Source organism: Equus asinus, chromosome 15 (genome assembly GCF_041296235.1).
Source record: "Equus asinus isolate D_3611 breed Donkey chromosome 15, EquAss-T2T_v2, whole genome shotgun sequence".
Classification (NCBI taxonomy): Eukaryota; Metazoa; Chordata; class Mammalia; order Perissodactyla; family Equidae; genus Equus; species Equus asinus.
Genome location: NC_091804.1, coordinates 19,631,337 through 19,659,197, shown reverse-complemented (window position 1 = coordinate 19,659,197; position 27,861 = coordinate 19,631,337). Strand labels below are relative to the sequence as shown.

Here is a 27,861-nt window from a genome sequence, read left to right as displayed (position 1 = left end):
GCTTTCACTTTCAGGTGTGAATTCTGGCAGTTGCTGGGAAAATATTCTGCTATATTTTTGTTTTCAGGCCTAGCAGATAATTCTCTTCAGCACTATAAATAGAAAAATTGGGAAATAAGCAGAAGGTAATAAAGTAGCTAGTATTTATTTTGTTGCATTCTATAATTTTTAGTAGGTTGATTAGAAAATGCTTGGTGTTTTTGACTGGTTTTCGATTTTCAGATACTCTGTACTTCTGTAAAATTTTAGTTCTTCAAAATCCTAAGGCATAAATTGTTCTATATAACTGAGTTTATGCACACTTTTGTAATTAAGTAGAGTATATCCCTTTTTTAACCTTTTCTTGATGATTGATTTCTGATGATAACTGGAGTCAGTTACTGGCGTCATTCCATAAAATCGTCAAACAGGTGGTCTCAGTACCTAATAGGTTAGCATTTCCTCACTCTGAACTGTATATTGGTCTATATAAAGTATGCTAATTTTAATAAATGTAAAGCAAGTTTGAGTTATGAAATAATATAATTATAAAGCAATGGTTTCTCTTCTTTCTTTTCATATTCCCTCACATATTTGAGACCATGCTATAGATACCATTTTCATTCTGTCTGTCATTAAAACCATCATTTTTAGTGGCTGTGTAATACTCTGATGTGGACTACTGATCCTGTACAGTTGGAAATTTTGGTTTCTAGCTTTTGTTGTATTAATAAATCATTGTGCGTAAGCTTCTGTCTGTATTTCACATGATTTCTACCCTGAAACTGGAATTCTAAGGCCATAAGGTATGAACATTGTTAAGGCTCTTAATATATTTTGTCAGAGTTCTCATAGGTCTGTAAGATTTTTACAATTTATTTATTGTGAAGAAAGTTACTTATATATAGGGGAAAATCCAGAAGTATTTGCACATTTGGATCTGAAGTTAAGAAAATGGTTATGTTTGCATTAGCAATTAGATGATAAGTATTCTAAAAAACTAACCTTGTATTTATTATTTTTAAATAAACTCAAAAGGACCATTCTTAAGGACAGCCGATTTTTCCGTTACTTGCACACAGCTGTGATAGTGAGTGGAACCATGCTGGTGTTTGGAGGAAACACACACAATGACACGTCCATGAGCCATGGCGCCAAATGCTTCTCTTCAGATTTCATGGCTTATGACATTGGTAAGTTTCCCCAAACCATTTTATCTTCAAGAGTCTTTTTTGTCTATAGGCAACATTTTAAAGGAAACTGAAAATATTGCTACTTAAAAAACGGTCAGGGGCCAGCTCCGTGGCTGAGTGGTTAAGTTTGCGTGCTCCGCTGTGGCAGCCCAGGGTTTGGATTCTGGGCGCGGACATGGCACTGCTCGTCAGGCCACGTTGAGGCGGCGTCCCACATCCCACAACTGGAATGACCTGCAACTAAGATATACAATTGTGTACGGGGGGGGGGGGTTGGGGGGATAAAGCAGAAAAAAAAAAAGATTGGCAACAGTTGTTAGCCCAGGTGCCAATCTTTTTTTTTTTTTTTTTTTAAAGATTTTATTTTTTCCTTTTTCTCCCCAAAGCCCCCCGGTACATAGTTGTGTATTCCTCGTTGTGGGTTCTTCTAGTTGTGGCATGTGGGACGCCGCCTCAGTGTGGTCTGATGCGCAGTGCCATGTCTGCGCCCAGGACTCGAACCAACGAAACACTGGGCCACCTGCAGCAGAGCGCGTGAACTTAACCACTCGGCCACGGGGCCAGCCCCCCAGGTGCCAATCTTTAACAAAAAACAAAAAAAACGGTCAGGTCACTTGAACAAGTCTGAATGGTAATTTTTGTATTCATTTGATTAATGTTACATCTATTAAAAAGCATTACTTCTGTATTAAATTCTTTTTGAAGTCATTCCCTTTAATTGGTTGAATGTCAATTTTTGAGGATGAATTGGGGTAACTGGGTCTTCCTGTGTTACAAAGGCCTTACATAGTAATGTTATGTAGCTGTGACTACCATCACTGTGTTAAGTTGGTTTAGGTATAACTTTATCTCATTCCCTAGAAACTGATTTCACTCATTCTGTGTCTATTTGACACAGAATTTAAAAATTTTTGATGTGGTAATGAATTTGACCAGAAGAGGGCAGTATTTGTTCATCCAAAAACAAATAGAAATTCTCTTGTCTAAATATCATCAGATGTTCTTTTCTTTTCCCTTTTTTTTTTTTTTTGGTGAGGAAGGTTGGCCCTGAGTTAACATCTGTTGCCAATCCTCCTCTTTTTGCTTGAGGAAGATTGGCCCTGAGCCAACATCCATGCCAGTCTCCCTCTACTTTGTATGTGGGACACCGCCACAGCATGGCTTGATGAGTGGTGTGTAGGTCCGTGCCTAGGATCTGAACCTGAGAACACTGGGCTGTCGAAGCAGAGCACACGAGCTTAACCACTACACCACCAGGCCGGCCCCTAGATGTTCTTTTTTGACAAACATTTATGTGCCATTCGCTGAGTTTGTACGTTGGGAATTCTTAGATGAATAAGTTATAATCCTTGGGCCTCATGGTGGAGGAGACAGAGAACTGAGCAGACAGTATAATTGCACTTCAGGGTGTTACTTGCTCTGAGAGGAATGTATGAGAGTACCTATGAGCATCCCTTAACTCATGGCGGGGGTAAAGATTATGGTCAGAGAAAGCTTTCTTGAGGAGGGACCTTCTAGGCTGGGTCCCGAGAAACACTGGGAAGCTCGGTGAAGTGAGACAGGACTTCTCAGATGAAGGAAGCTTGTGTGCAGACACACAGAGGTGGAAGAAGACCCTGCCACGTAATTGGGGCCTTGACTATAGTTAGTTTTGGCTCTATTATAGCAGCACATTGGGGAGGAGTAGCTTCAAGTGGAGCTAGAGAAGCAAATAGCTCTCAGACGGTCAGATTTTGAGGGAGCTGTTATGTCATGCTGAGGAGTTTGGGCTTTTTGAAGAATCTTACAGAAGAGGTGACAGAATTGTATTTGCATTTTAGGAAGATCTGTTTGTGGCATTGTCATGAGTAGTTGGGAAGGGGCAAGATGGGAGATGGGGCTGAAGTCCTGATGAAGGTTTGAACCAAGGCTATGAAAGTGGCAGTGAGAATAAAGAGAGAGATGGGCTTGAGAACTACTTGGAATCTGAGGGTATCTGGAGTGTGTTTTGAGAGAGATGAAAGCATCTTTATTCTCAGGTATGTAGTGCGGGCCATGGTAGATGGTGCTTTTTTACCAAGGCCGGAAATGGAAGTAGAGGGACAAGGTCTGGGATGAAGTGAGTAAATTGAGTTTGGAGGCATGTTCAGCTGGAGAGGACTGTGGGACAGAGCAGCGTGGGGATAGTGGGAAGCTCCAGGACGGGAGCATGTGTCATCAGGGATGAGCATAGAGCCGGAGGATAGACTGATAAAGAAGTCTGGAAGAGAATGGAGACCGTTGAAAGCATGTCAGAGGAGCTGGAGGAAAGTGAGGCAAGATTGGTGACCTGTGAGGGAGCACTTAACAATGGCTGCAGGGGAATTAAGTAAAATAAGGACTGGAGAGTCTTTTAGATTTAGCAACAAGGAGGTCATTTGTTATCCTCTAGACATGGATGAGTAATCCAGATTGCAGGAGGCTGAAAAATAATGTAAGGTGAGATACACAGTGAATGTTGACAATTTTAATTAAAAAAAAACCTTGTCTATGAAGGGAAGAAAAGGGGGAAGTGTAGTGCCTCCTAGGGCATATTTAAATGCTGTGGTAAAAGCCAGATGGAATAAGAGGAAAGGATCCCTGCCACACTGTGGTTTTAGGGAAAGAAGCAAGATGGGTGGGCAGGAAGTTAAGGGAATTGATGGTCTCTGTTCTCCATGTGAGGAAGACCACAGAGTCTAAGCTGAGTAGGAGAAGGAAGTGAAAGCTCTTGTTATTGAGGGTAAATAAAGGACTGAGTCCAGTGGAAGAACCTTTGCTTAGTGAGTGTGAATGTCTGAGTGTCTCACAGCGGCAGATAGCAAGTGTGAGGTTGGTGTAGTTCAGCAGCAGCGGTTAGTATTAAGGTCTAGAACAGTTACTAGCATGGGTCAGAACAAAGGAAAATTAGCAGATCTAGGGGCTCTAGGAAAGGACTTTAAAAAAATTAAGTTTGAATTTTGTTTTTCAGTTTCAATTTTCCACCTATATTTTCCTATTTTAGTTACTAAGTTTGGGCAAATCGATATAGAATGGAAAATAATTATGGAATACGTATGTTTTACTTACATAAGCTTTGAAAAATGTAAAATTTGCTTAAGTTAAAAAACATTCTAGTGGGTAAAATTGATAGGCCACAGAGTGAGTGGTATGGGTGTCATGGATGTTGGATGCATTCACTAATCAGATGCCACGTGGTCCTGCCTTCTTCCATGCCCTGCTCTTCTGCTGCTGCTGCATTTTACCTCAGAAATAATGGTATGACTAAGAAAAACTGAGAGACAAATTTTATGAGGTTGTATTTGTTGCGGTCTTCTTCCCAAAGAAAATGTCACTTCCTCTTGATGATGAATGGTGGTGCCTTCTGAATGTGTTTTTCTTGCTCCTAGCTTGTGACCGCTGGTCAGTGCTTCCCAGACCTGATCTCCACCATGATGTCAACAGATTTGGCCATTCTGCAGTCTTACACAATAGGTAATTGGAAAAGAAGTGCTTAGTCCTTTTCTCTTGTGTTTAAAGTAAAAATGAAATAAAATATGAAGTGGAATTAGTCTTACATGTTATTCTCAGGGTTCTCTCATCCCATTTGTTTTTCACAGAGTTATGTAGGCCTGAATTTCCTGATTTATATTTAAAATCTTTGTTGTGGATTTGAATTATTTCTAATGCCATGTTTGTTGACATGGTTTTGTTAGCATGCGGGAGTGTGCTATGTTTGCTGTTGTCTGAATGCACGGGGCAACAGAAGTTATCTGCAATTACTGTCTTATGCTCTCTGCTATTTGCTATCATTTGTGGTGCTTAGGTTGTCAAGTTTCTCATAGTTGTATCTGAACGTTAAGGAAAGATTTGAAAAAAAGGAGAGAGGGCACTTCAGATGGGGGATAAAGTAGGGGAACAGAGATGGGGAGATTGTGAAGTTTCATATAGGTCAAGTCTGTAGTCTTTGGATAATCTGAAGTCTGCACTGCATTTCATGGCATCACTCAGAAATGCCTGGCCCAAACTCACAGCGCTCTTCAACATCTGCCCCTGGGGAAGGCTCTGTCATATAAGGGAGAGCCAGAGTGGCCACTCTTTTTGTTACAGTGTGCTGGAAAGATTTTTGATTTGCTAAACGGCCTAATCATGTTAATTTTTCTCATTTTGTTTCTGCTTTTATTACTGTTGTTTACTTCACCTTTTAAAATTCTAGACTCTTTAAATCCTGAAACTGTTTAAATGCTGTAATGCCGATGTTATGTTAGGATTCTTTCGACTTTCAAAATTCCTCTTGTGATGATGCGAGTTAGATGAAGGTAATTCAGCTTGGATTAGGAAAGATACGAAAGCAACACATCTTGGAGATGTGAAGGAAGAATGGACAGAATTCAAATACTTAGATATTGGGAAAAGGTGACATCTTCTATAAAGTAATCACTTAGCTGAAATTTAGTGATAAGTATGGTTTTACTGTGAGAACATTCGATAGGTATATATTAAAATGGAAGAATTTTTGACTACTTTACTAATTTGAAGTGTTATCTTAAATTGTAATCTGATACTCCCTCAGTAAGGAAAACCCTTAAACTTTTCTAGTAAGTACCTCTTGATATTTTCATCTGAAAAGCGGTGGGACCATTTTGTTATCATCTTACCTGTGGGTACCTTGCCTCAGCTCTGTTCATCTTTATATTCCTAGCGTTCTGCTAGCACAGGGTTTGGCGCATAATAGGCATTTGCTAAATGGCAGCTATAAGTACAGTGATGATAACTAGCAAATAAGTGAATCTTCTATTAAAACATTCTGAGGTTTTAACAAACTCAGAGAAATTGACAGTTTACCATAAGATGTAATTTAACCATGAATCAAAATTGAGAATGGCTTGTCCGAGTTATAATGTTTTTATTTTTGTATAATTTCAGTGGTGTGTTTGAGCCTGTATGTGAGTGTCTGTGTGTATGGTGCAGGCATGGAGGGGGCAGGGGATGATGAGAGAGGCCGTGTAGTAAAAGGCAATGGCTAGTTTAATTTTATGAAATAATTTACTGACAGAGAAACTTTGTTTCACATGATTTCTTTGTGTTTTGAATGGTGGTTCTCCTAATCTATCAGCAGCATTGGGTCAGCTGTGCATCCGGTCACTTAGTTGTTACCCTTGTGGTTGTTGAGGGAGGCAGGAAGAAGAGTGGGCCATGAGGTATTGAGGCTACTGTGGATGCAGCTGATCCTTTCAGTTACCTGCTCCAGGCATCTTTGAAGGACTCTGCCTACCTTCACATAGCTGACATGTGACCAGATGGATTTAGAATTGCTGAGAACACCAATGTACTGGGAAGGAGATGGAGCTTATTTGGTTTAAGCAACAAATTGACTAATTGAATCCATATTGCTTAATGTGACACTAAGGAAGCCAATGGTGAGGTTAACAGTTAAACCTGGTGTTCATTTTTTGGTTATTGCAGTGTGTCAGCTTTCAGATATAGTAACAAATAGAGAGCCACAAAATCTTTATGCTTCAGTTAGTCCTCTGTTGATTTGAGGGAAGTTGGTGCATGGTGAGAGTGAATTACTTGATACCTCATTGTGAGTTAGTACTAAACTTCCTGGTAGATCATAGGATCTCAGAGTTAGAAGAGATCCTTGAAGTCACCTGTTCCAAACTCCCCCTTCATGCAGGCATCCCGTTTAAACATGTTCGGGGCTGGTGAAAATGCCTACCAAAGAAGACACCCTTTTGAACGTGTCCAGGAATGGAAAACTCACCTAAGAAGGAAGCTCCAGTTATTAGCAAGTCCTCCTTTGTATTATCTGAAATCTGCTTCTCTATATCTTCTGCCTGTTGATCTTATTTCTCTTCTTTAAATCTTTGCAAGAGAAGCACAAATCCTCTGTCATGCAAAGCTCCCTCAGATATTTAAGGGTAGTGTTGTCTCTCCTGTGTTGTCTGCACAGCCCGCAGCCTCTTTCTTCAGGTTCTAGTCTGGCACAGTGGTTGGCAGGATTGAGGATGTCCCAGTGAACACCACACAAGAGGCACAGAGGTAGCATGTCTGTGGCAGATACGGCCCAGTGTACTCTATGATACAAACTGTATCATTTTGATAACCTTGCGGCCTTGGTCTCACAATAGCATTTTAAGAACTTTCCCTGGAGCTATTAGATAATTGCTTTTGTTTGAATATGTGTGATGCTGCATATATGGCCTGTTAACAGCTCTATTGAGGTAGAATTGATAGACACAATAAACTACAATATATCAAAGGTGTGCAATTTGATAAATTTTGACATAAGTATGCCCTTGTGAAATCATCACTACAAATCAAGAAAACATATCCATCACCCACAAAATTCTCCCTGTGTGCTTGTTCAAAAATTTCCCACCTTCATTCATGAAGGATATCGCTCTGTGGTTTTCTTGTGATATCTTTGTCTGGTTAATACTGGACTCATAGAATAAATTGAGAAATGTTGTTTCACCCTATATTTTCTGGAAGAGTTTGCAAAGGATTGGTATTACTACTTTAAATGTTTGATGTTTGGTAGAATTCATCAGGGCCTGGGCTTTTTCTTTGTGAGAAGATTTTAAATTCTAATTCAATCTCTTGTGATAGGTTTGTCTATTCAGATTTTCTATTTCTTGTTAAGCAGGGTTTGTTTGTTTTTTTGGTATTTTAAAATTGTAGTAAGATATTCATAACATAAGATTTACCATAGTAACCACTTTGAAGTGTACAGTTCAGTGGCATTAAGTACATTCACATTGTTAGACAACCATCACCACCATCCATCTCCAGAATTTTTTCATCTATAAAATTGAAACTCTCTTACCAATTAAACAGTAACTCCCCATTCTTCCTTTCCCCCGTCCTTAGCAATCACCATTCTACTTTCTGTCCCTCTGAATTTGACTACTTTAGGTACCTCATGTAAGTGGAATTATATAGTATTTGTCCTATTGTGATTGGCTTCTTTCACTTAGCATAATATCTTCAAGGTTCATTCATCCATGTTGTAACATGTGTCAGAATTTATTTCCTTTTTAAGGCTGCATAATATTCCATTGAATATATATACTACATTTTGTTTATCCATTCATCCATCAACGGACACTTAGGTTGCTTCTGTCTTTTTGGCTGTTGTGAATAATGCTGCTGTGAACGTGGGTGTACAAATATCTATTCAAATCCCAGCTTTCAATTCTTTTGCGTATTCTTTTTCATTTTTTTGAGAAACTAGTCAGTTTTGATCATCTCTGTCTTGCTAAGAATGTGTCCATTTCATGTAAATTGTCTAATTTGTTGGTATAAAAGTCCATAATATTCCCTTATAATGCTTTTTAATCTCTATAAGGTCAGTAATCATGGCCCTTCTTCATTCCTGATTTTGTTCATGTGTGTCTTCTCTGTTTTTTTCTTGTTCAGTCTACTTAAATAGTTATCAATTTTGTTGATCTTTTCAAGGAATGAACTTCTGGTTTCATTCATTTTTCTCTACTGTTTTTCTTTATGTATTTTATTGTTTCTTCTCTATATCATTTCCTCCCTTCTGTTTGCTTTGGGTTTAGTTTGCTTTTCTTTTTCTAGTTTCTTAAGTTGGAAGCTGAGGTTATTGATCTCAGATCTTTCTTTTCTGATATAGGTGTTTAAAGCTTTAAGTTTCTCTCTAAGTACTACTTTAATCCTATCCCATAAATTTCGATATGGCATATTTTTGTTTTCATTCAGTTTAAAATATTTTAATTTCCCTTGACCCATAGCTTTGACCCATAGCTTATTTAGAATATGTTGTTTATTTTTTAAATATTTGTGGTGTTCACAAATTTCTGCCTATTGTTGATTTCTAATTTAATTCCATTCTGGTGGTCAGAGAAGATACTCTGATGAATTCCTTTCTGTTTTCTAATTTATTGAGGTTTTTTTTTTAGGCCTTTCATATGGTCTTTCCTGGAGTATGTTCCATGTTCACTTGAGAAGATTATGTATGCTGCTATTGTTGGGTAGAGTGTTCTATAGATGTCAGGTCCATTTGGCTAATAATGTTCAAATGTTTTGTATCCTTGCTGATTTTATGTCTAGTTGTTTTCTCCATTATTGACAGTGAGATATTGAAGTCTCCAACTACTGTTACTTTAGTATTTCTCATAAGGCAGGCCTGCTAGCCAAGAATTCTCTTAATCTTTGTTTATCTGGGATGTCTTTATTTCAACTTCACTTTTGAAGAATAGTTTTGTTGGATAAAGAATTCTTACTTGACAATTGTTTTCTTTCCACAGTTTCACTTTCTCATCCCTCTGCCTTCTAGCCTCCGTTGTTTCTTAGGCATTAATCTTAATGTGATTCTCTTGTATGTGATGAGTCATCTTACTTTTGTTGCTTTCAAGATTTTCTCTTTGTTTTGGAGTTATAATCAAACTTTTAGCAGTTTGATTATAATGTCTATAAGCATGGATCTTTTTGTGTTTATCTTACTTGGAGTTTGTTAAGCTTTATGCATGTGTAGATTAATTATTTTTTTATTTTTTTATTGTGGTCATGGTAGTTTATAACATTGTGAAATTTCAGTTGCGCATTAATATTTGTCAGACACCATGTAAGTGTGCCCCTTCACCCCTTGTGCCCACCCTCCATCCCCATTCCCCCTGGTAACCACTAAATTGTTCTCTTTGTCCATAAGTTTGTTTATATTCCACATATGAGTAAAATCATATGATGTTTGTCTTTCTCTGTCTGCCTTATTTTGCTTAACTTAATGTCCTCAAGGTCCATCCATATGGTTGCAAATGGGACGATTTTGTCTTTTTATGGCTGAGTAGTATTCCATTGTGTGTGTGTGTATATATATATATACATACCACATCTTCTTTGTCCATTCATCAGTCAATGTGCACTTGGGTTGCTTCCATGTCTTGGCTATTGTGAATAGTGCTGCAATGAACATAGGGGTGCATAAGTTTCTTTGTATTGTTGATTTCAAGTTCTTTGAACACCCAGTAGTGGAATAGCTGGGTCATATGGTATCTCTAGTCCTAATTTTTTTGAGAAGTCTCCGTACTGTTTTCCACAGTGGCTGTACCAGTTTGTATTCCCACCAGCAGTGGATGAGGGTTCCCTTTTCTCCAGAGCCTGTCCAACATTTGTTGTTTTTTGTCTTGGTGATTAGCCATTATTTCTTTAAATGTGTTTTCTGCCCTTTCTCACTCTCTCCTTCTGGGACTATAATGTATGTTGAATGTTTGACAGTGTCCCATAGGTCTCTGAGGCTCTTTTCATTTTCTTCAATATTTTTTTATTTTTTTCCTTCAGATTATATAATCTCTGTTGATCTGTCATTAAGTCTGCTGTTTCTTCCTCTGCCAGCTCAAATCTGACGTTGAGTCCCTCTAGTGAATTTTTCATTTCACCTGTTGTACTTTTCAAGTCCAGAATTCCATTTGGTTATTCTTTGTAATTTATATCTCCTTGTTGGTATTCTCTATCTTTTGAGTCATTGATATCATACTTTCATGTAATTCTTTAGAAATAGTTTCCTTCAGTTCTTTGAATATAATAGGTACTTTGAAGCTTTTGTCTCCTGAGTCCAACATGTGGGCCCCCTCAGGAAATAGGTGGGTTTTTTTTTTGAGGAAGATTAGCCCTGAGCTAACATCTGCTGCCAATCCTCCTCTTTTTGCTGAGGAAGACTGGCCCTGAGCTAACATCTGTGCCCATCTTCCTCTACTTTATAAGTGGGACACCTACCACAGCATGGCATGCCAAGTGGTGCCATGTCTGCACCTGGGATCCAAACTGGCGAACCCCAGGCCACTGAAGCAGAACGTGCGCACTTAACCACTGTGCCACCGGGCTGGCCCAGGAAACAGTTTTGATTAACTGTTTTGTTTCCTCTGTATGGGTCACACCTTTTTGTTTCTTTGTATATCTTGTAGTATTTTCTTGAAAACTAAATGTTTTAGGTGATATATTGTAACAGGTCTAGATACTGATTCTTTCACCATCACTACTGGGGGTTGTTTTTGCTGTTTGTTTGTTTAGTGTCTTGCCTAGACTAATTCGGTGGAGTCTGTCTCTACCAGTGTGCCACTGCTGATTTTTCTGCCTAGTAATTTTTTCTTGTTTTTATTTTTAAACCTGACTTTCTAGAGATTGCCTCTAGGTCAGTGTTTAGTGATCAGCTAATGATTGGTCAGTGGTTTTGCTTAAACAATTTAAGTCAGTGAGGATTCCACTCTTTGCTGATGGATGTGTGTTTGACTTGGGGAATGTATGCACAGTTCAGGAAGTTTACAGATCTGCCCTGGCTTTTATTTTCTATGTTTTCAAGGCCTCATGTTCAGCCAGGAACAAGTAGATAGCTAGGGCCTTTTCCACTATCTTCTGAGCTGCTTGCAGCCTCTTCAAACACATAGCCTTCCAAATCACCACAAATATGGTGAAATCATTATTAAAGTACACTATGATCACCATGTCTCTGAAGGGGAGTTGAGCTTGACTTTAGGCTGAAAACCTTGACACTGGACCCAAGGAGAACTTTCACTTCTGGCAGTAGCCAACAAAGTCTCCCACTGAAAGACAACTAAAAAGTATACAGTAAGGACCTCACAACATAATGAAGAAATACTGGGCAGAAACTAAGAGATGAATAGAGTTCAAAGAGATAAATTGAGCTGCTTCAGCTTGTGAGAGTTTTCTCATCCAGTTGAAGCAGCTGAGAGATAAAGCTGAGCTTTAGCTGACTCTCTAGGCTGAAGGCACAGAGACTAGAGATGTTTTTTGTACATGGTACTACTGAATAGATATTTCTGAATGAATGAGTAAATGGATAGGATGGTTTAGACTTTGTTCTTTTTAGAGACAGATACTATAAATGATCATATTAAGATTTTTTTCACCCTTAGACTATAAATAAAATTGAACTCATTATTACATGTTAATATTCAAGAGAAAAGAGATTTAGGCTAAATGCGGATAAATCATGTACTGTGGGATTTTTTTCCCTAAAAAAAAGGTCAGAACTTTTTATTATGGAAATTTGAAACATATGCAGAGGTAGAGAGAGTAGTATAATGAAACCCCATGTACCCATCACTCAGCTTTAGCAATCATCAACTAATGGCCACCTTCACCCACTCCAGATTACTTTGAAGCAGCTCTCTGGCATATAATTTAATGAGTAAATCTTTCAGAATACATTTGATTCTCATTGTTTGTGGTATAGTTGTGTTCTGTAAAGTCACTATGAACACTGAATTAGAGAATATTGAATTATTGCTCCTAGGGGGAAACATAGGGAGAAGTTCCTGGAAGCCTCTGGTACATTTTCATCAACTAATCAATTCATAACCTGTTTTATGTGTGTCTCTTCAAAGACACCTTATTTAATATATATTGTTAACTTATTAGCATTGAGCTCACAGGCAGCAGCACTATAACTCATGCTTGAACAAAGCTTACCTGGTGCATGTATTTTCTCTGTAAGGCACATCACCGGCTTCTTGTGCTTTAGGGGCCATTTTAAATAGCAAAGTCACCAACATAAAGCACAAAAATGTGAAAAACATGTCACTAAATAAACCATAAAAAAAGACATTTGTTTATAGTATGAGAACTAAACAAGAAGGCAAAGTGTCATCTTGTGTGACCTCAGCTGGAAATGTGCGTGCATGTGTGTATCTCTAGCTGAGGTCAAATTTTTCTGTGCATGCACATGTCTGCGAATGACTGTGGATCTACCGCAAGTATTGGTTTTGGAGTTAGAAACAAATTTTAGCAAGTAGGTGTTTGTGCAAATATGGAATCTATGAATAATGAGGATTGACTGGGTTTCTTTTAAAGATAAAGACTCTTTTTTTTAAAACACAGCTACAATAGTTATCACACTTTTATTAGTAAAACAGTAATTCCTTACTATCACTCAGTGTCCAATCAATGTTCAAATTTCCCAGTTGTCTCATAATTTTTAAAAATTTACCTTGTTCAAATGAGGATCCAAACAAGATCCATATATTGTAGTTGGTTGAAATGTCTTTTATGTTGGTATAGAGGCTCCCCATCCATCATTTTTTCCCTTATTTGTTAAAAAAACTGGATTGTTTGTCCTGTAGAGTTTCCTGTAGTCCAGATTTCGATTTTTGCATTCCCATGCTTTCAAATAACATCTTGATCTCTCTCCTGCACTTCCTACAAATAAATTAGCTCGATCAGATTCACTTCAATGTGTATTTTGGCAAGATCAGTTCATAGGGTTGATTCTTTCCCTTTACTTACCAATTTTCAGAACGATGACTAATTTTTTAGCATTCTCCAAATATGATGAATGAGGTTTCTTTTTGGCAGGAAAGGACATGTGTCATTAGGAACTCATGGACTTAAAAATATTTGATAAGTTTCAATCTATCATAGTTTTTATTCTTATTAAATTTCAAACATTTCCCAGTTTTGGCCAGCAAACACCTCTTCATGTTACCTCTTGAGTCTTTTTGATACTACCCTAGTCTTCCTTTCTTTCTGGCATAATAAGATCTTCCTGGCCTGTCATGAACGTTTCTTATCACAGAAATGAAATTAGATTTTTCTCTAAAGAGTCCTAGTTTTTTTTGAGGGGTGGGGGAAAGAATGGTTTATACACACACACACACACACACACACACACGGTTTATAAATATATGTATATATATTTTTTTGCTGAGAAAGATTTGCCCTGAGCTAACATCTGTCGCCAATCTTCCTTTTTTTGCTTGAGAAAGATTAGCCCCAAGGTAACATCTGTTGCTGGTCTTCCTTTATTTTGTACATGGGTCACTGCCACAACCTGGTCACTGATGAGTAGTGTAGATCCACGCTGGGGAACCAAACCCGGGCCACTGAAGCAGAGTGCACCGAACTAAGCCACTAGGCCACTCAGCCAGCCCGAGAATGGTTTTTAGATAGCACAGTCTAAGTACTAGTCATTCATTGCTACTGGGTTGATCATTGTTTCTAGACCTTTTTTTTTATTTTTAATTTTTTATTGAGTTAATGATAGGTTACAATCTTGTGAAATTTCAGTTGTACATTATTGTCTGTCAGTCGTTTCTAGACCTTTTAAGAAGACTAGTTAAAGAGAAACTTTGTTGTTCTTGTTTTTAAAATGAAAAAATGGATTTTTGTGTGTGTGTGTGTGTGTTTGAGCTCCTTCTTCCCTCGGTAAGATATATGGTTCCATATTCTGTATACTTTTCTCTGTATTTCCTTTTTTTTTTTTTCCACGTAACAGTGTATCTGGAGATCATTCTTTAGCAGTATGTAGAAATCATCCTCATTCCTTTTTACATCTACATACTGTTTTATTGTGTGGATGTACCATAGTTTATTTATCACATCCCCAGTTGATGGCCACTTTGGGTTGTTTGAGTCTTTGCTGTTATTGTTAATGCTTTAGTGAATAGCCTCATGTATACTTTTTTGTATTTTTGCTATTATATCTTTGTGATAGACATCTAGAAATGTGATTACAGGTTCAAAAGATAGATGCATAGTTTTGTGAGATATTGCCAGATTCCCCTCTGTAGGCTTGTACCATTTTGCATGCCCAGTAGCGGTGTGTGAGTGCTTGTTTCCCCATTCCCTCACCAGTCCATGTATTGTCATACTTTTGTGTTTTTAGGTGAGAAATGCTGCCTCAGTGTAATTTTAGTTTGCATTTCTCTTATGACAACTTTATTTTTTTGTGTGTTTGATGTTTTGCATGTTTCCCTTGCAAAATGGCTGAAGCTCTCTCTCTATTAGGAATAATCCTTTCTTGCAACATAACTTGTAAATAATTTTTTGCAATGTATCATTTTGCTTATACCACTATTTCCTATGCAGAAAGTCTTTTTAATTTATATGATGACATTTTTCAATTTTTTTTTTTATTGCTTTCTGGATTTTAAGTCAGGGATTTTTTTCCTACTCTCAGGTGATAAAGTAGTTCACCCATGCTGTCTTCTGCTGCATGTGTGTTTTTTTTCTTTTTTTTTCAGGTGGTTCTCTGGTCCATTTGGAATTTATCTTGGTGTAGAGTGAGAAATGGATCCAATTTTCTTTTTCCACGTCTTTATTTAGTTATCTCGATACCACTTACTGAAAAGTCCATCTTTTCCCCACTAATTTGAGATGCCACTTTTACTGTGTACTAAATTTCCATGTGTACTTTTATCTGTTTCTTATTGGTCTATGTATTCATTACAAAGTTTTAATTAGAGAGCCTTCATCTAAGCTTTTAAAATTATACATATTTATTTTTGATATTTAAACACATGTTAAAAAATTTAGATGTAGAGTTATGTGTTTAATTTAAAAAGATGTTAGCTTACCCCAACACTAGAATATTCCAGGGAATCATGGTTAAAAGTCACCAGCTTATTATGAACTTTTAATATAGTAGCTGTAAAGAGTTGGTGGATTATTGGAACTATTCTGGGGAGTCACAGGTCAGGAAGAAAGGTTGGAATTTGGGAGGGAAGGGTAGAAAAATGTTTTTTGAGATCTTGGAAAATAATTTCTTACAGGACTTTTGATATGTAAGATTTGTATGAAGATTGTAAAAAGTATATCATACATTTGTTGATGTAAGTTTTTAGTAAACTACTTCTCCTTTTTGTTTCTTTTAGCACCATGTATATATTTGGTGGTTTTAATAGTCTCCTCCTCAGTGACATCCTGGTATTCACCTCAGAATGGTGTGAAGCACACCGGAGTGAAGCTGCTTGTTTAGCAGCAGGACCTGGCATCCGGTGTGTGTGGGACACAGGGTCATCTCAGTGTATCTCCTGGGAGTCGGTAACTGAAGCACAAGAAGAAAAGTTAAAATCCGAGTGTTTTTCCAAAAGAAGTATGTTTTTTCCTCTTCTTAAAATTTAATTAATTTGAGATCTCATTTTATCTGAATTATGAAAGCACTTTAAGGCATATGTACAAGTTTTATGTTCATTTTATTATCCAAAATTATTCAGTAATAACTTACGCAAAGGCTTTATGGGTGTTTGAAAATTGGATTGTAAGTATCTTTACAATGGATGGGAACATGCCATGTGGCTCCTAGAAGCTGTCTGCAAATGATGGAGACAAAACCTTGTTGACGTTGCATAAACTTTGGATACCAACTCTGGAACCTGGCTGTAGTGGGTCTGAGGCAGTGCAGTCCCATGACTTATTTTGTGATGATGGAAATGTTCTACGTCTGCACTGTCCCAGTGTGGTAGCTCCTAGCCACATATGGTGTCAAACACTTGAAATGAGATGGGTGTGATTGAAGAACTGAATTTTTAATTTTAATTAATTTAAATAAAAAACTACACGTGGCTAGTGGGTACCATATTAGATTATGCAGTTCTGACGTTAAGGAGGAGATTAAGAGGACCAACCCAGAAAAGCTGTGTTGGAGTAGATTGTTCTAGTGGGTAGAGGTAGAGTTGCTGTCTTTGCAAAGAATTCTTTTCTGGCTTCTCTAGTTGGGCATAGCAGTGATAGCAAGACACTTGCTGAGGATGGGAAGTGATCCCTCCTTGTAGAACCTCCCCTTATGTTTTCCAGTCTTTCTTCATCTTGCCTGCTTAACTTCTTACCCTTTTGCTCTGACATACAGCACAGTGCAATACAGTGAAGTAATATTTGAGAAAGTCCTTTAAAAGTAAGAAAAATATCTCTGCAAAGTATTTGTTCACTTCAATTAATTTAAAGTATGTTGGCTGAATTTTTTAACTATTAGGGTTGGTGTAGCAGTTACCATGAGAGTTATGGTGGGTAGAGTCAGCTTTCATTCTCCTGGAAGGCTCCAAATTAAGCTGAACATAAATCCTCAGTAAGAATACCCAGGCAACTTCCAGGTTCATTGGTAGGCCAGTGAGTGCTAGAGAACCAAGATGACCTGGTAGGGTTAGTCACTGTGTCCTAAAAGGGATAAAATCAGTGAAGTGGTTATTTTTTAACTACACTGTAAAAGTTAAATGTGCAAGTTGATAGGCAATGTTTAATTTTCTTAGGTGGTTCAATATAAACCCATTTGCTGTGAACTTATCTCAGATGTCACCACCCTGATTCACTCTGCTTTCTGTGTGGGCCCAGTCCTAGGGGTAATGACCAGGGCAGGAAGAGCAACCTAGGAGCTGGCTCCTGGGGTCTTTGTGAGGGTGGACTCCACCTTTTCTTGTCCGTGGACTCCACCATTTGCCAAGTCTACAAGTGGTTCAACAGATGAGGTAACATGGTTAGGCGCCTTCTCTTTTATTGTTGACCTTGACCTGTCTAGGGTCAGTAGGAGGTGCAGTAGGTCAGTAGTAGCCCAGAAGTTCTCAAAGTTGCACTCTTGGATTTACATATACGTGTACAAAATGGAGCTCAGCCTAGTGCCTCCTTTGGGGTTCTGTGGTGCTGCCTACTTCCTGGGCCCAGATTAGCCTTGTCTAATAGCTGGGAGGAATGGCTTGGTCTCCTACATTACTTCGTTTGGCTCCTGGTCAGCTCTTGGTGTTCATTCTATCGGTAGTTAGTTTTTTTCTTGGGGAGAAAAGTACTCAAAGAACCAGGCCTACTTTCATTATATTTCATTATTGTTGAACTAAATTAACCTATCTTTGTTTTTCACTTTCTATGTACTTTTGTTGGGGGTACAAAATAATGTTTCTTCAGGTTCTTTACTTTTTTCTAAATACTATTTTAACCTGAACACACCAACATATTTTCCTGCCAGTTTCACTCCTCATTTTACTTTCCAACCCTTGTTACCTTTTTTTTTTTTTTTACCTCAGTCTCAGATTGTGTTCAACAGCAGCTATAAGAGCCTGTGACTTTTCTGAGGAGCAGCTGTCACAGTTGATGAGTTTTTCTTCTCTTCATAGCTTTTGACCATGACAGATGTGACCAGCACACGGATTGTTACAGCTGCACTGCCAACACCAACGACTGTCACTGGTGCAACGACCATTGTGTCCCTATGAACCACAGCTGCTCGGAAGGCCAGGTTAGGGGCTGTTTCTCAAGGATTTCAGAGGATGGAAAAATCCTGAATGGGGTTAGGTATAGATTATAGTATGTATGGTATAAATACTGACCCAGAGTTGTTTTTCAAACCTTTAATGTAGATTTGGATTTTATTATTTCTCAGGTTTGCTTTTAGGAAGGGACGCTCTATACATCCTAATTCCAAAGATCTTGCTAACCACAAGGATTGATGTCTCGTGTTTTAGAAGAAGGCAGGGCTGTTATTCTGAATACTCCCCACTCCCTAGGCATGGCTGTGGCTAAGTACTAGATCCCTTGGTGTGAGACTTGTAATGGTGAGCACACTCTACTTGTGCACGGGTTGGGAGCAAGTTAGCACCTGAGAATGAAAGTGAGTCAGTTGTGTAGTGGCCACACTGAATTGTGGAAGTAATAGACTTTGCAAAATCTCCTTGTTACATGTTATATTTTGGCTTAGCATAACTTATGCTCACCATTTATGATTTTTATTTAGATTATAAGGCAAAAAAGATATTATGACTCAGGTTTTATAGCTTTTGACAGTTTATAAGACATTCTTTGTCAGGCTGTAAAGCAATTCTTAAAATATAAAACTTTCAGACTGTTTGGGAGGCATTTGGAAAGCAGCAAGTTAAACATCCCCATTTTACAGATGAGCAGGTTTCTGAAGCATGGTGTTTAAACGAGTGCACTGCTTCCTTGCCAGGTAAAGGCATGTCCTTGAATAGGACATTTCACTACAGTGTCTCCACTGCAGTGCTGCTCCATCTGCATCTTATTTATTTATCTATTTGCAGTTTTCTTCCTCCATTAGATTTTGTTGTTTTTAGTTTCCCAGTTGTCCTTACCATAAATTCTCTCTGTGGATATAAGAGAAAAGCTTTTGTCCATTGTGTTCTAGATCTCCATTTCCAGGTATGGGAATTGCCCCAAGGATAACCCCATGTACTACTGTAACAAGAAGACCAGCTGCAGGAGCTGTGCTCTGGACCAGAACTGCCAGTGGGAGCCCCGGAATCAGGAGTGCATCGCCCTGCCCGGTAGGCTTTGTTGGGGCATCTGATATATGTGAGTCCAAAGACTTCACACGCACACCCTCAATACTGTGCAGCCTAGATTGAACCCAGCAGAGGTGACGAACTCATTTTATCCATGCATTACAGCATACTACTATTTTGGTTGTTATTTTTTAAAACAGAGATACAGTTCTTAAGTATTTGCTCCTACTGTCCTTTAAAATAAAGTGAAGCATCATCTGCTGCTTTAGAAAATCAAATGGCAGCTTGGCTCCATATTATTATCATTATTATTATTATTATTATCATCATTATTATTGAGGATGATTAGCCCTGAGCTAACATCTGCTGCCAATCCTTCTCTTTTTGCTGAGCAAGGCTGGCCCTGAGCTAACATCCGTACTCATCTTCCTCTACTTTATATGTGAGACGCCATCACGGCATGGCTTGCCAAGTGGTACCATGTCCACACCCAGGATTTGAACCGGCGAACCCCGGGCTGCTGAAGTGGAATGTGCACACTTAACTGCTGTGCCACTGGTCCAGCCCCCTGGCTCCGTATTATTGAGCCTGCTTCATTGTCCCCATCCCACTCTGCTGTGATAACCTGGGAACAGAATGCAGCAGTCTCGGCAGCCAGTCTGCTGGGCACTTTATGAAGACTACTACTTTTTGACTACTGGGATTAGGTTGTCAGCACCTTCTGACAAGAAGGAAAAGAGAGGTGCCTCTGTCAGCAGCACTTTTCTGGGTTCATCTCCAGCCTCAAATACTTCAATTTATGGCACTTCTGAGGTTGGGGGCCTGAAACTGTGATATATTTGCTCAACCAGATGTCCAGGAAAGGGGAATTCTGTGGTTCTGCACAACATCTAAGGCATGTGCAGGGCAGTTTGGCTCTACCAGGCCCCTTTTGAATGTCCTTTGGAAGCTGGCATAAGTGAGCTTCTTGTTCTCATTGCATCTCAAACTTTAAGGTACAGCAGAGCACCTGAGGATTGTATTAGAAGGAAGATTCTAGTACAAATCTGAGGTAGGGCCCAGGAATATACCTTTTAACAAGAAGTGAGACTGATGCCACCCTTTGAGGAGCAAATCCTAATCTGTTCTTAAAGGATCCCTTTCCCGTGGTCCCTTCCATTTATCTCACTGTTAGTGAACATGGTTGATGGTGTCTCCATGGTGCTTTTGTTCTGGCGAAGTTGCTTCTCTCATTCACTTTCTTCCAGGAAGCGTTCATAGATTCCTTACAGTTCTTTAGGTGGGTTCAGGGCAGTCACAGTAGCAGATTATAAGCTTGCCTTGTGTGCTGCAGCCATATCACTTTGGTTTTTTCCCAAAGAGAATCTTTCCATCTCACTTTTGGGATGTTTTGTGCACTTGATGTTACCTTCCACTTGATGACGTGAAAACGCTGTGGCTTTTTTTTTTTTTTTTAAGATTTTATTTTTTTTTCTTTTTTCTCCCCAAAGCCCCCCAGTACATAGTTGTATATTCTTCGTTGTGGGCCCTTCTAGTTGTGGCATGTGGGACGCTGCCTCAGCGTGGTTTGATGAGCAGTGCCATGTCCGCGCCCAGGATTCAAACCAATGAAACACTGGGCCGCCTGCAGCGGAGCGCGCGCACTTAACCACTCAGCCACGGGGCCAGCCCCCAACGCTGTGGCTTTTGAAGACTGTAGACTTGTTCATTCACCAGCTCTCATTCTTGCTATTTCTACCCTATCGTTCCAGTATGCATATTTATTTTTTTACTCTTTACTTAGAATTTTAGTCTTATTTCTAATTGTTCTTCAAAAGGAGATTTATAAATCTAACATTGGCACCAAACAGGTGTTTTTTCTAAGACATAGGAGGGTTGACCTCAGAATATGCATCTCTAAATTCAGGAAATATAACTGATAAACATTTTTAAAATTCTTGTATTCTGTATTTGGTCCTTAGTAATGTGTCTGATACCCTTACTACATCCTAATGAAGTACCTGGATTTTAAATTAGAAAAACCATTTAGGTTTTCCATAATTCAAGCTGATGATATAGTAGTTTTGTGTGATTTCTAAAACTCTTTTTTTTCTCTCCCTCTTTACGAAAGAAAATATCTGTGGCATTGGCTGGCATTTGGTCGGAAACTCGTGTTTGAAAATTACTACTGCCAAGGAAAATTATGACAATGCTAAATTGTCCTGTAGGAACCACAATGCCTTTTTGGCTTCTCTGACAACCCAGAAGAAGGTAGAATTTGTCCTTAAGCAACTGCGAATAATGCAGTCATCACACAGCATGGTGAGTTAAAATCCTCAGAAGCTAAGCTTCTAGCGGCCACCTTTCTACTGAGGCCATGAATACGGCTTACCTCTGATGTACTTGACAGGGGGAGGAATGCTAGTATGTGCAGTGTAATAGACGTGGAACTTCACTGTCAAATTCTCTTCCTTTAATACCTTCTTTCTTATCTCAAAATTTTTAACACTTTATTAATCATATCTGTTAAATTATATATGAATAATTACATGTGTATTGAATAGTGACATGTGTCTACATATACACATATCCTGGTGACATCAGTAGATGATTTCATACCTGTTTTATTCCTAGGTTCTGCTGGGAGGGGGGGACGTGACTGCTATTTAGCCAGGTTGAATTAAGCCACCTGAGTCATTCAGATTTCAGGTATTTATTACAGTGTGTGATATGATTTAATGTTAATCACCCTAAGAAACATCCATTTGGGTCTTTCTTAGGCCTGGCCATCCCAAAAAGAGAAGGCACTTTCTTATCACGAGTTTCTGAGCACAGAAAGGCCCCGAGTTCTCTTCCTGCCGTCCTGGTGCTCTCAGGCAGCTTGTTGTTGATACTCCAGTCACATTGTGTTCTTTTTTAGTCTGAAGTCCTAGAACTGTGGTCCTACCCTCAATTAAGTAGATTCTCGCAGGACAAAGCTCTTTCAATGACATTGGCTTTGGTACAGAGCAGTTTAGGGGACATGTTCTTCTCGTCAAGCAGGGAGGAGGAATGGGCAGCACTTCCTTGGGTGTAGCCTTGTTCAGGGGAGGACATGGAAGGTGTGTTCTGGGTCCTGGCTGCATGAGGCCTCTGTATATTACCTAGAAGGCCATTCTGCGACTGGTAGTGGTGCTCTGTATTTTACTTTTCTCCAATTAGTATTTTTTTTCCAATGCAACTTTGGTATGATGTGGACACTCAAACATTGGTAATACAATATAAAGGTGGTTACCCCTGGAACACTATGGCCACATGTGATATTTTACATTTTGAAAGCTTTTTCAAATTTCATTATCTCCTTTAGAGACTGCCCATGTTGTTTGTTTCTCTTTTCCTCACCCCAACTATGAGCCTGTTCTGGTGTTCTGCCTTGGCTGTTGGCTGATCTTACCTATGGTCACTGCCTCAGAAAGTTGATGGTTTACAGCGTTGCCCATTACCACTGACTCCCAATTCCATGTCTCTGAAAGAATACCTGGTTAGAAGGGTTCGGCTATCCCAGCTGGCCACAGATACCATATCTTCTGGTCCCCCTTCTCTCTTCCTCAGAGAAGGTTCTGAGTAGTCTAATCTTCTGGGACCACCTTTATACAACACAACTTCACAGTCTTGAGATAAGACTAACCGATGAGAGACAACTAAAGTGTAATGTGCTTCCACAGCTATATGTCTAGACTTAGAGCCCAGACTTGTATGGAAGAACCAGAAAAAGCACCCAACCTAGTCTTTAGGGCAGAGGCTGGCTGATAGACAGCCAGAAAGAGGTAACCCCTGAAGATAAGGAGTGAGTTAGGAAAGTGAAGAGGGAAGGACTGTCTGGGCATTGGTACTTGCACGTGCAAGATGCAGGGATCAAGGAGGGCTGAGCTACAGGTGGGTTTGCATGGCTGGCTGCAGGCTGGGTGGAAGGGAATTGCTGTAGCTGGGCCTCCTGAGGGATCAAGGCCAAATCTTGAGAGGCCTTGTCTTAGAATGCTAATTGTTTTGAATTTTATTATGAAAGCAAAGAGAAGCTATTGAAGGACTTTTAAAAAGTATTAATTTTAATTATTTTTCTTTCCTTAAAAAAATACATATTTCAAAGGAAATTTAGAAAATACATTAAAAGTAAGAAAGTGTGTTGTTCCTTACAACTAATATTAACCCCTTTGAGGTGTGTTTATTTCTTTTAGTTCTTTTAATAGACATATACTTTTTTCCTCTCAAAAATGGAAATACATTGTACTTTTTGTTTTGTCACTGCCAAAATTAGGAATATCTTTCATTTCTGGACTAAACTTTGTACTTTGATTAAAAAAAAAATTTTTTTAATTGCAACAAGAAGGAAATTTCAGTAGAGCAAGAGACAGAAACTCTGCCGAGGGTTCACTATCCTATTATTCCCTGTAAAATTCAGTGCCAACCCATACACCCCAGCTGAGGGTGGGACTCTTCAATCATCTGAACTGGCCAGGGCCCCGAAACAGGCTTATTAAGTTAAGGATCTGAGGATAGGTACATAACCAAGATTTTATAAATATTGGTAAGATGATTTCATGTATAAATAAACATTTAAACCAAGTTTGGGGGTCGCTGTCTCTTCATAGCATTTGTCATAAGGTATAGAAATTTAGGAACTTGATTATTGCTTTACTTTTAATCTCTGAAAATTTTGATGTGTTATCTTCTCTGAGCTATATTTTTGTCCTTTATGAAATAGCTATATTGAAGTGTCAGGCATGATATGTAACATAAAAATGATGATCTATCCTAATCTGCCATGGCCGGGGGATAGGGAGGTTTTCCTGTATCTGTGGGGTATAAGTAACATAGTGGTTTTTATCTAGAAGCCTGTTTTGGTCATGACATTGATTATGTTCATAGCTGTGTCTGTTTTGTCTATAGTCCAGGCTTACCTTAACCCCGTGGGTTGGCCTTCGGAAGATCAATGTGTCCTACTGGTGTTGGGAAGATATGTCCCCATTTACAAATAGTTCGCTCCAGTGGATGCCATCTGAGCCCAGTGATGCTGGATTCTGTGGAATCTTGTCAGAACCCAGTACTCGGGGCTTGAAGGCTGCGACCTGCATCAACCCACTCAATGGGAGTGTCTGTGAGCGGCCTGGTGAGTGCGTGCGTGAATTGTGCATTACGAGAAGTCCATTGAAAGAGCAACAGTAGGAGGCATGCTTGAGTATTGAGGTGTGTGAAATATTCATGAAAAACAGATGGACTGTTGATATCAAGCATACAAAGCATAGTATAACCCAGAATTTTGAAAGCAGAAGGAAATAGTTTCTGACTCTGAATACTGTGAGCATAAGCAAAACTGAAAACAACTAACACTACTCAAAGAACCAAATATTCTAATTAACAATGAGATTGATTAGTTTGTTGACCACATCAAGTATTGAGAATTGCCCTGACAGGCAAATTTCTTGGTGTTGGCAGAGAAATAGTGTGGAATAAAGAAGAAAAATTGCAAATAAAGGCAAAGAAAACATTAGAAAAGCATGCGGGTCACTGCAGGGATAGTGGACAGAAAGATGGTGTCAGTGGGGAGAAAAAGGATATGAGCAGTTCTGTGATAGGAAGCAGAAACAGCAAGCCTGAACTGCACCCAAGCTACGGGAAAGTACTGAAGGAACAGACACTGAGTAGCTTCACAGGTTCAAATCTCTCCTTTGGGCTCCATTTGGGCTTCATAAAGGCAGGCACAAGGGGAACACCTGCAGCACATGGACAAGCCCAAGACAAGCATGCTGCTCCTGCAGAGGGACTCACAAGCAATAGGTGGCATTATGTGGCCGCTTATTTTTTTTTTTTTTTTTGAGGAAGATTAGCCCTGAGCTAACTACTGCCAGTCCTCCTCTTTTTTGCTGAGGAAGCCTGGCCCTGAGCTAACATCCGTGCCCATCTTCCTCTACTTTATATGTGGGACGCCTATAACAGCATGGCGTGCCAAGCGGTGCCATGTCCACACCCGGGATCCGAACCGGTGAACCCTGGGCCGCCGAGAAGCAGAATATGCGAACTTAACCGCTGCGCCAGTGGGCCGGCCCCTATGTGGCCGCTTTTGGGAGGCTGGACTCCAGTGACACCATATCTCAGTATAGGAAGGTACTGTGATTTGTTGGAGGAGTACAGAGGTGTAGGAGAGAGTTCATAGCACTGCAGGAATCACCCTCAAGTATGATTTCTAAACTTCCTGTAGGGGAGCTTTTCAGCCATTTTAGATTCTAAATGCTCTGGTGTATTTAATGAATGCTGTGGTCCTTCTTCCCACCAAATATACAAAGATCATTTTGCATATTCAGGTGGGTTGCAAAACCACTGAAGTTCATCCTGGGTCCTGTATACTGTAAGGAACTTTGGAACCCCTACTCTTATAGAAAGATTAGCTTGTTCCCTCATGTGTGTCCTTAATGCTCTTTGAAAAGAAAAACAGTTTTTTCCCCCAAGTGTATAAGTATATTTGACTAAACGGTACGTGGTGACTCTAATGTTTTCTATCTTCTCTTTCATTTAGTGTAGCCCACTGAATTGATTTCATGACATACTGGTGGGTCACAGCCCACACTGAAAAGCCTTTGACCTTAGCCAACATGGTGGGAGCTCTAAGTGTCTCTCTTGGGTTTACTTCCCAGCGAACCACAGTGCCAAGCAGTGCCGGACGCCATGTGCCTTGCGGACGGCTTGTGGAGAGTGTACGAGCGGCAGCTCCGAGTGCATGTGGTGCAGCAACATGAAGCAGTGTGTGGACTCCAATGCCTATGTGGCCTCCTTCCCTTTTGGCCAGTGTATGGAGTGGTATACCATGAGCAGCTGTCCCCGTAAGTGAAAAGTGAGCTCTGGGCACTCATGAGTGTCCTGTGTATGGGCGACAACTGCTGTGGGGCAGTACTGTCAGCCTCTGAACATTTTAGGGACAAGACTGGGCTTGATCTTCTGCTCAGGTCTGTCCAGAGATCGCCTGATGGGAACCTTGATACAGAATCAAGCAGAATCAAGCACAGTGACACTGGTAAATAAATGTAGGATAGATCACAGAGTACAGAAATAACTTACCCAACTTCAGTATGATATTGCTCAATCCATGTATTGTCTCCACATCTTAATCTCCTAATTCATAAAGTAAGTGCTTTCCAGTGATGACCTCTAAGGTCACTTCTGCCTCCAACATCCTGGGATTGAGAGAGGAGAGGAGGAGTCTCTCTTATATGTTGGCAAGATATTGGACTCTTTAATTTTATTATGCCATTTGAACAATCAGAATAGGAATTTTGACTCACAGTAGTTAAATAGTCTGTTAAAGAAAAAGGTAATTTGAATACAATGAATTCAAATCTACATGTGATAATGAATTGAAACTTGTGTTTTTTTTACAGCTGAAAATTGTTCAGGCTACTGTACCTGTAGTCATTGCTTAGAGCAACCAGGCTGTGGCTGGTGTACTGATCCTAGCAATACTGGCAAAGGGAAATGCCTGGAGGGCTCCTATAAAGGACCAGTAAAGATGCCTTCACAGGCCCCTACAGGAAATTCCTATCCACAGCCCCTTCTCAATTCCAGCATGTGTCTGGAGGACAGCAGATACAACTGGTCTTTCATTCACTGTCCAGGTAAGATGCCTTGTGTATCCAAGATCAAATGTTTCACTACCTATTTACAAAGAATAAAACCCTGAAAGCTACATTATTTATATGAATTTCCTTTAAGAACAAAATATAACAGATCATTTTAGGAGAAATAGTTTCACATGAAAAATATTTTTAATGTCAATTAATGAAAATACTGAGAATTTCAGCTGAGTTGTTTTGCTAACTTTCAATACAAAAGTAATGACATTTTCATTATAAAAAATTAAATATTACAAATGTATGTAAAATTAAAACTGGAATTCCTCTTCTCATCTCCAGTTCTTCATAGAGGTAAAAACTTATAACTGTTTGATGTAGATACTGTTACCCAGCCAAAGTGGGTCCACTTCATGGTGAGTTGAAATCAAAGCCTTCACCAGAAGTAGTTGTCACACAAAATAAAATTTATTTGCAGCAAATAGAGACCACAGGGAATCTTTTCCAAAGCTGTGCCCACCCCACCCCACCCCCACTCACCACTGCCCCCAACTCCTCCCCCCCCTTTTTTTGGATGGGGAGTGAATATTCAAAAGGGAGAGGTAAGTATTCGCTTGCACAGGCTCAGTTGGAAAACATGCTTCCACATACACTGCAGGTTATAGTAATAAGGCCAAAGCTCCTCCTGGGGCGGAGATCTTAACATTACAGTGAAGCAAAGGTAATCTCTTGGGTACTTCTCAACCCATCTGCATCTGGGCAGGCGTGGCTCTTGTGGTGGGGATTGGACTGATTCAGGGCAGTTGGTGATTGCATCTCTTTCCATAACTAAAAGAACATTTGGAGAAACAGTTAAGTGCTTCCAAAACCTCCTTTGAGTTACTTGGGCCAATGTGATAATACCTCCAGAAATACCAATGTGTATTTTTAAAAATAAAAAAATACTATGCATATGATATACATTGTTCTACAGTTTGCTTTTTAATTAAAAATACATCATGGCAATTGTTGAGGGAAAAATTAAAAATAAAATCTGCCAACCCAGAAATTCCTCTCCACAAATACAGGAAAGAAAAAAGGAGAGAAAACAGTTCTGTTATTGAGTAAGCGTTAAACCAGACTGTGGTGCACATCACAGGCACTCCACTAATGAGA

At 39.3% G+C, this 27,861-nt stretch overlaps 1 protein-coding gene across 7 annotated transcripts in view; it reads left to right on the top strand.

The window, feature by feature from the left end:
• Window positions 1-27,861, top strand: part of ATRN (attractin) — a 177,323-nt gene that overhangs the window by 74,988 nt on the left and 74,474 nt on the right. For all 7 annotated transcript variants that reach the window (XM_044748857.2, XM_070485645.1, XM_070485642.1 and 4 more), the window contains exons 10-18: window positions 1,018-1,172; window positions 4,559-4,643; window positions 15,782-16,002; window positions 18,008-18,129; window positions 19,033-19,171; window positions 21,240-21,430; window positions 24,035-24,254; window positions 25,777-25,962; window positions 26,518-26,751. In XM_044748857.2, coding sequence (XP_044604792.2) covers window positions 1,018-1,172; window positions 4,559-4,643; window positions 15,782-16,002; window positions 18,008-18,129; window positions 19,033-19,171; window positions 21,240-21,430; window positions 24,035-24,254; window positions 25,777-25,962; window positions 26,518-26,751 — 1,553 coding nt within the window. The remainder of the gene's footprint in view (window positions 1-1,017; window positions 1,173-4,558; window positions 4,644-15,781; window positions 16,003-18,007; window positions 18,130-19,032; window positions 19,172-21,239; window positions 21,431-24,034; window positions 24,255-25,776; window positions 25,963-26,517; window positions 26,752-27,861) is intronic.